The 12484-nt window shown below is 41.6% G+C and overlaps 1 protein-coding gene across 8 annotated transcripts in view; it reads right to left on the bottom strand.

Annotated features, from left to right (window-relative positions):
• PHF10 (PHD finger protein 10) overlaps positions 1–12484 on the bottom strand; it is a 357386-nt gene that overhangs the window by 138167 nt on the left and 206735 nt on the right. For all 8 annotated transcript variants that reach the window (XM_073551852.1, XM_073551855.1, XM_073551856.1 and 5 more), the window contains one exon: positions 4536–4645. In XM_073551852.1, coding sequence (XP_073407953.1) covers positions 4536–4645 — 110 coding nt within the window. The remainder of the gene's footprint in view (positions 1–4535; positions 4646–12484) is intronic.

Genomic DNA, 12484 nt, shown 5'->3' with positions numbered 1-12484 from the left:
GAGGCCTTGTATAGGTATAGAAGCCAAAACATCAAGTTATTAGCTGTTATCAGTTTCTTTGTTCCTGGAGTATGATACACAACAAACTTGCTCCCTCCCTCCTTCTCACTTCATAGACTGTGAAGCATTTAGTGAGCTGTACCCTAAGAAAAGCCTTGGAAATTCAAAGCAAAGCTATCTAATATATTTTACAAACTTTATATTTGTCATCTGTCATGATTTATGCAAAGTTTGTTTTATTTCTATCTAAAATTATACAGTGGGGAAAGCATGTATTTGATACACTGTCGATCCCCACCTACAAAGAATGGAGAGGTCTGAGATTTTTAATCATAGGTACACTTCAACTGAGAGAAACAGAATCTACAGGAAATGTCTGACCTCTGTAATTGCAAACAAAGGTTTCTGTACCAAATATTACGTTCTATTTTTCTATTGTATCAAATACGTATTTCATGCAATAAAATGCATATTATTTAAATCATACAATGTGATTTTCTGGATTTTTTTAGTCTGTCTCTCACAGGTGAAGTGTACAAATTGCAGACCTCTCCATTCTTTGTAGGTAGGAAAACTTGCAAAATTGTCAGTGTATCAAATTCTTATTTCCCCCACTGTACATGGGTTCCCTGTTCTTGCTGGAATTATAATATACATTATTTTATTTTATAGGACAAAATTATTTTGAGAGTGAATTTATATGATTACAAAATGACTAAGAAGCTCATGAAGTCAGCTGTATTTCAGCATTTCACAGTGACTCAAGATGAAAAATATTTTGTGTGTCAATGTATGACAAGTGACCCAGAGGAAAACAAATGCTGTGATGCCAAAATCAGTGCATACTCAGGCAGTGATAAAAATGCTCCTACAAGAGCTTCCAATCTAAAAAGACATTTTTAACGCTTCCACCCAGAAGTTTTCAAAGCTGTGACTGAGAAATATAACAGCAGCACCAAGAAACCCGCGCCCAGCACTTTCTGCCAGGCAAAGGAGGAGGAAAGAGCATCTCAAACATCATTAACAAGATATTTTGTAAGTGACAAAGTTACTGTAACAATGACAGCAGATATGTTTAAAAGACAGCTCATACAGCTTGTTGTGAAGGACGGTGTACCATTATCATTATTTGCACGACCAGCTTTTACAGTTCTTAATGGAGAAATGGCCTGCAAACTTTGTGTTTCTCTGGAGAGACAAAGTATTAGAAAATTAGTGATTGAAGAAGCCCTTAAACAAAAGAAAGATCTTAAAAAGACTCTCAAAAGACGCTTCATGTTTCTTAAAAATGGATGCCTGCACACGTCACAGAGTGAACTATTTTGCCATCAATGTTCGATATGTTTGTGACAACAAAGAAATTGTTACCAAGACACTGGCAGTAAAAGATACTAAAGCTCATCACAGCAGCCAGTTTCTCCAGGCCTTAGTGGAAAAAGTTCTGCAAGATTACAAACTCAAAAAAGAACTGGTTCTTGCTATTGTAACGGACAATGCTTCAAACATAAGTACAATTAAACTGATAAATGAGAGTAATGAACAACAGCTAGAAGAAAATGTAGGATTCCGTATGTTTGAGATGGAAGGCCACAGTGCTGTTCATGTAACTGAGGAACAAACAGATATTACAACAGAAGAACAGCAAAATTATACTTTAGAAATAGATGATCCTGTTGAAGCTGCTTCAAAACACTTTCATATTCATCATCACATGCGCTATGTTGTCCACACACTGCAGCTGGCAATAAGAGATAGTTTGCAAGAGGGACATGTTGGATATCTGATTGGAAAAGTGAGGAAATTGGTTATTGCCGCCAGTACCCCTAAAATTGATTCCATCTTGAAGAGATGTGCTGGGAAAGGGGCAATTGTCGATCAAGCCACTCGGTGGGGCAGCACTTATTTAATGATAGAGCGATTGTTTGAACTAAAACCTTTTCTTATAGATATGGCGAACACTCAGGTAACCCTAAATGAAGGTCAATGGACACAGGTGGCTGAATTGAAGGAATTGCTTAATCACCCATTTACCGTGACTAAAAAATTACAAGCTGAGGATTTAACTCCTGGCATTTTCATAAGGACGTGGAAGAACTTGCTATTTTGCCTGTCCCAAAGAGGAGGTTTAATCGCAGATGGCATTTCTACTTCAATGAAATGGAGAGAGACACAGCTATTGGAAAATAAAATTTTTCCGGCAGCTGTTTATGTGGACCCAAGTCATCGTATACTGATTGATGATCAACAGCTTACTAAAGGAAAAGAAGCTCTGACTGAGGTAGCAGTTAGGATGACTGGCCTACAGGAGGACTGCCAGGCGCAAGAGGATTTGGGTCCTGAAAGTGCTACTGCTGCCATATCTTCATCCTCATCAGATGAGGAGTGTGACTTTGACAAGTATTTGGATGACATGGAGCAGGCAAAGCGTTGCCGCAAGGAAAAAGACTTCACTCCGTCTCCTCTAGCAAGCAGATTGACCATATTTCAGCAAAATGTTTCACTTGCTCTCAAAGAAATAGAAAAATTCAGCCGTTCGTCAAAACCGACCGTGCATGAGGCAATTCCTTTACACCCGGAAATTGTTAGAGATGTTGCCTATGTGGTTATGGCTTTGCCTCCAACCCAAGTTAGTGTAGAGAGGTTGTTCTCTGGCCTTAAAATTATTAGGTCTGATTTGAGGTCATCTATGAAGGAGGATCTGATGGAGGCAATTCTATTTATTAGAACAAATTCATAGACTGCACAAATAGTATGTTTTTGTTGAAAACTGTTTTGCCACTTACATAGTTTATTACAGTGTGTTATATATACAGTATATATATATATATATATATATATATATATATATATATATATATATATATATAGGACCGTGAGGAAGGCACATAGTGCTGAAACATGTAGTCCCTTGCTGGAATGCTACATAATTGATTGGAGTTCCTCTTACTTTTTATGACATAATGGATTAATAAAGAAGTTTTTACAAATCTGGTGAACTTTCATCCTTTTGCTGGATCCCAATCTCCTCATATTTCTATTTGTTGGGGCATACTCCCTGCCTGGATCCGTGCAAAGCACAGGGTGAACACCGATTACTGCATCAAGAGAAACTCCTTTATGGTGAGCTGGCTATATGTTTTTCACATTGTTTGAATATATATATATATATATATATATATATGTAATCGGTATTACATATTTACAATTTATTACAGTTTTGTGTGTTCTAAAGTTGTATTCCAATAAATATATATTATGTTCTATCTAAATTATTGTATCATAAAAATGATTAAATGTCTGATGTTCACATTGTACTACAATAAATTTTTCACTTAAATATACGCAATATATGTGGGATTCGGAGTCGGAGTAAAAGAAATTGAGGAGTCGGAGTCACAGGTTTGGCTTACCAACTCCATATCCCTGCCACTTTCACCCATTTCCAAATGGATCACCACAGTGCATTAGTCATGTCAGTTTTTACACTGGCACATGGCGTGGTAGACCCTGCTTTTGGCAGTGAGAAACATGCCACCATAGCGAGCAGACCTTGAGGCAATAATGTTAGTGTTAAAAGAGGGTGCCAGCTGCAGTATACATCTGACACTTGCTCGTGCACAAACAGCAGTATTTAAATGCAGCGATATCCGATGTGGAGAGATCTTGTACCTTGTCAGTTCTGTATGCCAGCATCTAACAACCTAGAATTTCAATCCAAACTTTGCAAGAAAGTCAGGTCCTTTACGTTGGCATTAGGGTCACTTATGAATAATATTTCCAATTAATGTTATTTATTAATTTATGTATCTGCAACTGCCAACTGTTTTCTTAAATAAGAAAGGCAGCCAGACAGGTGAGAGCTACTTACAGGCTATGTACCCATGTATGAAGAAAATTCCTGACAAAAAAACAGACTCCTTCCCAGAAAATGGGCGTTTTTTTCCAAGCCATTTTTATGCGTTTTTTCAAGGGCGTCCCCAGTCTCATAGAATATAGTTAGAAATGCAGATTTTTCTGCGAAATTAATGAGGATGCTGCTTTTTTTACCGCGATGCGTTTTTTTCGCGGGAAAAAACGCATCAAAATGTACAAAGTGCGGAATTCATTCAAATGAATGGGATGCTTCTTGTAAGCGTTTTTGTCGGTAAAATGCTTAAAAAAGTGAAAAAACGCTTACGTGTGCACACACCCTAAGTCTAAGGAGTTAAAGAAACTCTGCATTTAGAAACAGGATGTAAATATGGAACATATGGACCATAATTCATCAGAGCCTTTACACCAGTAACATATGTGGCAGGGTGCATGCCTCTTTTCAGATATGCCAAACTCATTAATAGGCATGTGCCTCTTAATGAATCAGGGGCATCTGACTCTAGCACGCCTACTTGTCAAGACTGGCATGAACCACGCTGATCTTAATGAATCAGGGTCACAGAGTTTGAAATTTGGATTAACAAACAGGCCAGAATAAATGCAATTACTGTGAAATAAAAACCAAAATTACACATTTAAACAAAGTGGATAATAACATTTACCTTTTATAATACTCCTGAAATTGCCCAGGTATAAGGGAAACAGGGTAAGGGCTTACTTTAGTCACTTCAGCAGGTAGAATCTTGTACTTTCCTTGAGGTACCTGAATCACCTAAAATGTTATAGAAAAAATATGAAAGTATTGAATAACAACACTCAGACTTCAAAGTAAGATGCACAATTACTGAAAAGATGCACAAGATAATCGTGAATGAGCGGTGTTATAAATGCTCGTTTCACAATTATCTTGCCATGTAAACAGTCTGCCTATCACCTGATGAACAAACAAAACGCTTGTTTGTCGGGTAACCCTGATCTTTTATGCAGCATAAAAGATCGTTTTCAGTGGTGCATCGTTCTGTGTAAACAGGACTCGCTTTACCGGAAACAAAATCAGTCTATGCGCAGTAAGCAATCTAGTTACAGCTCTGGCAAAAATTAAGAGACCACTGCAAAATTTTCAGTTTGTCTGATTTTTCTCTACTGACAACATGTCTTCGAATTTCCAAGCACTAAATTTTGTATTTATTTTCAGAAAATGAGATATGGTCAAAATAACAAAATAATGCAGTGCTTGCAGACCTCAAATAATACTAAGAAAACAAGTTCATAATAATTTAGAAATAACAATGCTAATGTTTTAACTCGGGACGAGTTCAGAAATCAATTTTTTGGAATAACCATGATTTTTAAATCACAGCTTTCATGTGTCTTTGCATGATTTCCACCAGTCTTTCATACTGCTTTTGGGTGACCTTATGCCACTCCTGGTACAAAAATTGAAGCAGATCTTCTTTGCTTGATGGTTCGTGACTATCCATCTTCCTCTTGATTACATTCCAGAGGTTTTCAATGGGGTACAGGTCTGGAGATTGGGCTGGCCATGACAGGGATTTGATGTGGTGGTCCTTCATCCACACATTGATTGATCTAGCTGTGTGGCATGACGCATTGTCCTGCTGGAAAAAACAGTCTTCAGAGTTGGGGAACATTGCCTGAGCAGAAGGAATCAACTGTTTTTCCAGGATAACCTTGTATGCGGCTTGATTCATACGTACTTCACAAAGATTAACCTGCCTAATTCCAGCCTTGATATAGCATCCCCAGAATATCACTGCTCCTCCACCAAATTTTCCAGTGGGTGCAAGACACTGTGGCTTGTATACCTCTCCAGGTCTCCGTCTAACCATTAGACCAGGTGTTGGGCAAAGCTTTAGATCATACTCATCAGAGAGGATTACCTTACTTCAGTCCTCTTTGGTCCAATCCTTATGGTCTTTGGCAAACTTCAGCCTGGCTCTCCTTTGCTTCTCATTGCTGAAAGGCTTTTTTCTAGCTTTACATGACTGCCTCTAGGAGCCTGTTATGAACTGTTCTTGCCATGCACTTCACCCCAGCTGCCATTTGCCATGCCTTTTGTAGGTCACCTTATGTCATCCTGCGGTTGCTGAGCGACATTCAAATAAGATGACGGTCATCCTGGTCAGTGGAGAGTAATTTTCGCCCTCTGCCGGTCTGTAGCTTTGTTGTCCCCAACGTCTGCTGCTTGACTTTGTTGCAATGGACTGCTGTCTTAGAAATATTAAGGATGGAGGCAGCATGACACTTATTGTATCCCTCTGCTAGTAAACCCAGAATTGAGCCCTTCTTTTCCTCACTCAAGACTTTTCTTTTCAACTCCTTTGGCATGGTTAAGTTATTTTTTCATTCCTATTACTTTAGGGATATTAATAGCACTTGTTTTGCCATCCAGCTTGTCCTATTGCAAGAGGATTGGTGAACACCACAGCAGGGTTTATTAGAATTTCCTTTGATAAATAAGATTTGGTTCCGTTAATCACCTAATCAGAAGCACATTATGTAGAATGAGGTGTACTCTGGTTGGAATTCAACTGACACTGGAATGGCTGTCAGACATGTAGAGAAGATGATTTTTATAAACCTCTGCAGTGGTCTCTTAATTTTTGCCAGAGCTGTATATCGCTCAGTGTGCATCGTTTACTTTGGTCTGCCTGTGTAGTCACATTGTGCAGCTGGTCGGTCTCTGTAGCCTCAGTGAGAAACCACATATCATCAAATATTTTTCAAAATTTTACAGCCCCTTCTTCAAACATTAATACCTATGGTAATCCAAAGATGATCTTTAATTAAGTACCCAAGTGTAAAAATGAATGATGGGGTCCCACTGCTGGATTCCCAGCAATAACTATGCTGTGGTTGACTACTACAATAGGAATCGTGAAAAGAATGTTGCACTAATTAGAAACAAATCAACCACCTATAGAGAGTAAATAAAAGGCTTTTTCTTTAATAAAAATAATAAAACTTAAAAGGAAACATCAATTCATGTTGCCCAAAACCTATATAGTCAAATACAGACGTGGTCAAAATTGCTGGTACCCCTCGTTTAATAACAGAAAAACCCACAATGGTGACAGAAATAACTTGAATCTGACAAAAGTAATAAATCAAAAATCTATGAAAATGAACAAATGAAAGTCCGACAATGCTTTTCATCCATGCTTCCAGAGTTTTGTAAAAAAATATAACTCATGAAAAAGTCCTGTACAGAAATGATGGTATCTCCTTAACTTAATATTTTGTTGCACAACCTTTTGAGGCAATCACTGCAATCAAACTGTAACGGTCAATGAGACTTCTGCACCTCTCGACAGGTATTTTGGCCCACTCCCCAAGAGGAAACTGCTTTAGTTGTCTCGTGTTTGACCTGTATACCAGGATAAGGATGTGGCCCTGCATACCAAGATAAGGATGAGGGGGACCATGCCTACCAGAATAGGGATGAAGGGGCTATGCATACCAGGCTAGGGCTGAGGGTGACATGCCTACTGGGCTAGGGATGAGAAAGCCATGCCTACCAGGATGGGGATGAGGGGGCCATGTATACCAGGATAGAGATGATGAGGACCATGCCTACCAGGATAGGGATGAGGGGGCCATGCACGCCAGGATAGAGATGATGAGGACCATGCGTACCAGGATAGGGATGAGGGGGCCATGTATACCAGGATAGAGATGATGAGGACCATGCCTACCAGGATAGCGATGAGGGGGCCATGCACATCAGGATAGGGATGAGGTGGCCATGCATGCCAGGATGAGGTGGGCCATGAAAAAACCAGGATGGGGGATGAGGGGGGCCATGTATACCAGGATGGGGATGAGGTGGGCCATGAAAAAAACAGGATGGGGATGAGGAGGCCATGCATACCAGGATGAGGATGAGGGGGGCCATACATATCAGGATGGGGATGAGGGGGGGCATGCATACCAGGGTAGGGATGAACGTGCCATGTATACCAGGATGAATATGAGGGGACCACATATACCAGGATAGTGGATATTAAGTTCAGAATTGACCATATTTTTTGCTTCAACTTTTTTTCTAATTTCCTCTCCTAATATATATATATATACATACAGGGTGGGCCATTTATATGGATACACCTAAATAAAATGGAATTATTGGTGATATCAACTTCCTGTTTGTGGCACATTAGTATATGGGAGTGGGGAACTTTTCAAGATGGGTGGGGACCATGGCGGCCATTTTGAAGTCGGCCATTTTGTATACAACTTTATTTTTTTCAATGGGAAGAGGATCATGTGACACATCAAACTTATTGAGAATTTCATAAGAAAAACAATAGTGTGCTTGGGTTTTAAAGTAACTTTATTCTTTCATGAGTTTTTTTCAAGTTTATGACCACTTATAAAATGTGTTCCAAATGCTGCCCATTGTGTTGGATTGTCAATGCCACCCTCTTCTGATGGAAGCTTTCCCATGCTCCATCAGCCATCATTGCATTATACAGCTAACAAGACAGGATGTTATGTAATAAAAAAAACAGGGCTCTATATAATCCAATATATAAGGGATGGTACTGTACATAACGAGAGGGCACTGTAAAAGGGACAGCAATATGCATAATAAAGGAGACTATGCAATAAATACATGTATGCGTGTACGGCTAGATATATATGTAGCTTTGTCGCCATAAAAGGAAGGGGGCCCAGACACATTTCTTGCACAGGGGCCCCAAGCTGTGAGTGACCGCCCCTGTATAAATATTTTATATATACATACAGTATATATATATATATATATATATATATATATATATATATATGCTATGAACCCGTACTACGCTCGGGTGGCGAGCATTTTTATTGGTATATGTTCTCCCATCCTGGTATGTATGGCTCCCCTTATCACTATCCTGCTAAGTATGGCCCCCTCATCCCTATAATGGTATGTATGGCCCCCGTAACCCTATTCTGGTATGTATGCTCCCCCCCCCAATGCTGGTATGCATGGCACCTCCTCATCCATATCCTGGTATTCATGGTTACCTCACCCCCCAATTCTGGTATGCATGGTCCTCTAAACCCCAATCCTGGAATGCATGGTCCCCTCACCCCCCAATCCTGGTATGAATGGTCCTACCTCATCCCTATAGTAGGATGTATGGTACTCCTTCACTCGCCAATCCTGGTATGCATGGTCCCCTCATCCCCAGTCATGGTACACATGGCACCCCTTACCTCCCAATTCTGGTATGCATGGTCCCCTGACCCCCCAATCCTGGTATGCATGGCCCCCTCACTCCCAATCCTGGTATGCATGGTCCCCTCACCCCCCTATTCTGGTATGCATGGTCCCCTTACCCCCCCATCCTGGTATGCATGGTCCTCTCACCCCCCTATCCTGAAATGCATGGTCCTCTCACCCCCAAATCCTGGTATGCATGGTCCTCTCACCCCCCAATCCTGTTATGCATGGTGCCCTCTCCTCCCCTATCCTGGTATGCATGCTCCTCTCACCCCCTATCCTGTTATGCATGGTCCCCTCACTCCCAATCCTCCCTTATCCTGGTATGCATGGTCCCCTCACCCCCTTACCCTGGTATGCATGGTCCCCGAACCCCCCTATCCTGGTATCCATGGTCCTCTGACCCCCCTATCCTGGTATGCATGGTCCCCGGACCCCCCTATCCTGGTATGCATGCTACCCCTCACCCTCCAATCCGGGAATTCATGGTCCCCTCACCACCCATCCGGGAATGCATGGTCGCCTGTTATGAATGGGTCACTGAGGAGAAAAAAACAAAACAAGCTAAGTCACAGAAAACCAGAGAGGTTGGTAACTATGCAGATTGCAGATCCCTGATCCTAACCACACAACTAGCAGCAGCCGTGGAGCGTACCTACGATGATCCTAGACGCTTCGTCACAGCCGGAGAACTACATAAGCCTGAAGCAAGAAAAGGGGAAAACTAACTGCCCCAGAGCAGACCCCAAAGGAAAGACAGCCCCCACACATGTATTGACGGAGAAACAAGATGAAAGCACAAACACAGGCAGGAAAATAGGCTGAGCAAACGAGGGGACCCAAACTAACTAGAAAGGATAGGAAAGGAAAGACACTGTCTGCATTCTGCAAAAAACCCTACAAAAATAATGTCCAACACTTCTGATAGCGAAATTAGCCCTGAAGTCATTAGACTTCTCCCACTATATCAGCACTCTGAAATATTCTGAGACAGAGCAAAAAGAGGCCGATCTAATAAGGGGCAAAAAGCAAATTGGCAAATACAGGTAAATAAGAGTGGAAATTCAGCTCAGCCCCCAGCCGGGGCTGGCAGACCACACAAAAAACTGAATAGACCAACAAAATCAAGTGTGAACATTAGCAGAAAAACTTAGCTTTAGATGACTGGAACAGAGCTGAAAACCAAGACCTGACAAGCCAGAAGGAATCACCAGCATAGGGAGTCGGCTGTCTTAAATCCAGTCTGAGATTCCTGAGGTCCAATCGTCATCCTCATTATCAGGTGGCAGATCTCTACTGATTAAATCAGCCTCACTACCTCCTGTTACCACCAGAGGGAGCCTGGAAGGAAAACTCACAACTGGTGGACCAGAAAATGAACTCACAACAGTCGCCTCACCCTCCCAATCTGGGAATGCATGGTCCCCTCACCCTCCCAATGCCATGAGGTGAGGAGAGGGCAGGATTGTGCCGACAAAATCGGCGCCACAACCCGCCCTCTCCTGACATCATGGCGAGACCCCGCGTCAATAGCCGATCATTACGTTGTTGGGCCATGATGTCTGGAGAGGGCGTGCTGTGGTGCCGGACTCGACGCCTGCGCAGCCCTCGCTTTCCATTGCCATTTTCTTGAAGACACACTGTAGTCTTCAAGACACACTGTAGTCACACATGGCGGCGGAAAGCGAGAACTACGCAGGTGCCGAGTCGGGCACCACAATACTCCCTCTCCAGACATCACTGCTCAACAGCGTAATGATCAGGTATTGACGCGGGGTCTCGCCGTGATGTCAGGAGAGGGCCCGCGTCAATACCCGGTCGTTAAGTTGTTGTTCCGTGATGTCTGGAGAGGGCGTGTTGTGGTGCCAGACTCGGCGCCTGTGTAGTCCTCGCTTTCCCGTGCCATTTTGTTGAAGACACACTGCAGTGTGTCTTCTACAAAATGGCGGCAGTAAGCGCGGACTGCGCATGCGCCGATTCCGGCGCCACAACCCGCCCTCTCCTGACATCACATCAAGACGCAATACCCCACAGCAACAGCAACACCAGATCGGTAAGGTGTTGCGGAGAGCGCGTTATGCGTTCAGTGCTTACGCTTACCGCGAACTCCTGGGGGGATGCGTCACTCTGGAGCCAGACTGCGCAGGTGCGTCGCGCTTGCGCAGTCTATAAAGGCTTCAGACAGAGTGACGCTCACAGCGTTATATTATATATATATATATATATATATATATATATATATATATATATATATATATATATATATATACACACATATGTGTATATACACACACACACAGATATATATATATATATATATATATATATATATATATTATACATACACACACACACACACCAGACATTGTGATATTAGGCAGGGATCAGAAGACAGCAATGATAATAGAGGTGGCAGTGCCAAGTGACAGCAACATCAGAAGGAAGGAATATGAGAAGCTGGAGAAGTACAAGGGCCAAGGAGAACTGGAGAAGATGTGAAAGGTGAAGGCGACAGTGATTTCAGTGGTGATAGGAGCACATGGAGCAGTGACCCAAGTAGGAAGAATGTCTACAACAGATCCCAGGAGAAACATCTTAAAATTTTGTCCAGAAAAGCGCAATTCTGGGAACAACTAAGATCCTGCGCAGAACCCTCAAACTCCCAGGCCTCTGGTAGAGGACATGAGAATGAGAAAGAACAAAGACCACTCCCCATTAGGGGTGAGAAGGGAGTTTGGTTTTAAAAACACACACACACACACACACACACACACACACACACACACACACACACACACACACTCATATACATATTATCTATACACATACAAGCTATATCTAGATATATAAGTTATATACTTTTTCACCTCTCATGAGCTGTGATATCAGCTTGTAAACTTAAATGTTCCTTCAGGTACTTACCCAAAAAATGTTTAAAAATTTAGCAGAATTCCTGTCCAAGTATGAATTCCTGAACTACTTCCGAGGATTACAATAATAATCTTCTATAATACCATTTCTCTTTTGTCAGTTATATACCGTAACTGCAGTCCCTGTCCATTTATTTATTTTTATTTTGTGCAAGTATTTGATAAAGTCATTTTTCTTGGTATTTACATTTAGAGGAGTCATTTCCTTTAATTGACTTTTTCTCTTAAACAGTAGAATCATAGAATGCTAGAGTTGGAAGGGACCTCAAGGGTCATCGTGTCCAACCCCCTCCTCAGCGCAGGATTCACTAAACCATCTCAAACAGATGTCTGTCCAGCCGCTGATGAAAGCTTCCATTGAAGGAGAACTTAACAGCCTGTGGCAGCCTGTTCCTCACTGTCAAAAAGTTTTTTCTAATATCTAATCTGTATCTTCTCACTTTTCTCA

The sequence above is a fragment of the Dendrobates tinctorius genome, unplaced genomic scaffold (genome assembly GCF_039654945.1).
Source record: "Dendrobates tinctorius isolate UK_male_01 unplaced genomic scaffold, ASM3965494v1 ptg000181l, whole genome shotgun sequence".
Lineage (NCBI taxonomy): Eukaryota > Metazoa > Chordata > Amphibia > Anura > Dendrobatidae > Dendrobates > Dendrobates tinctorius.
The sequence above is the reverse complement of the archived record's forward strand: the minus strand, read 5'-3'. Positions and strand labels throughout refer to the sequence as shown.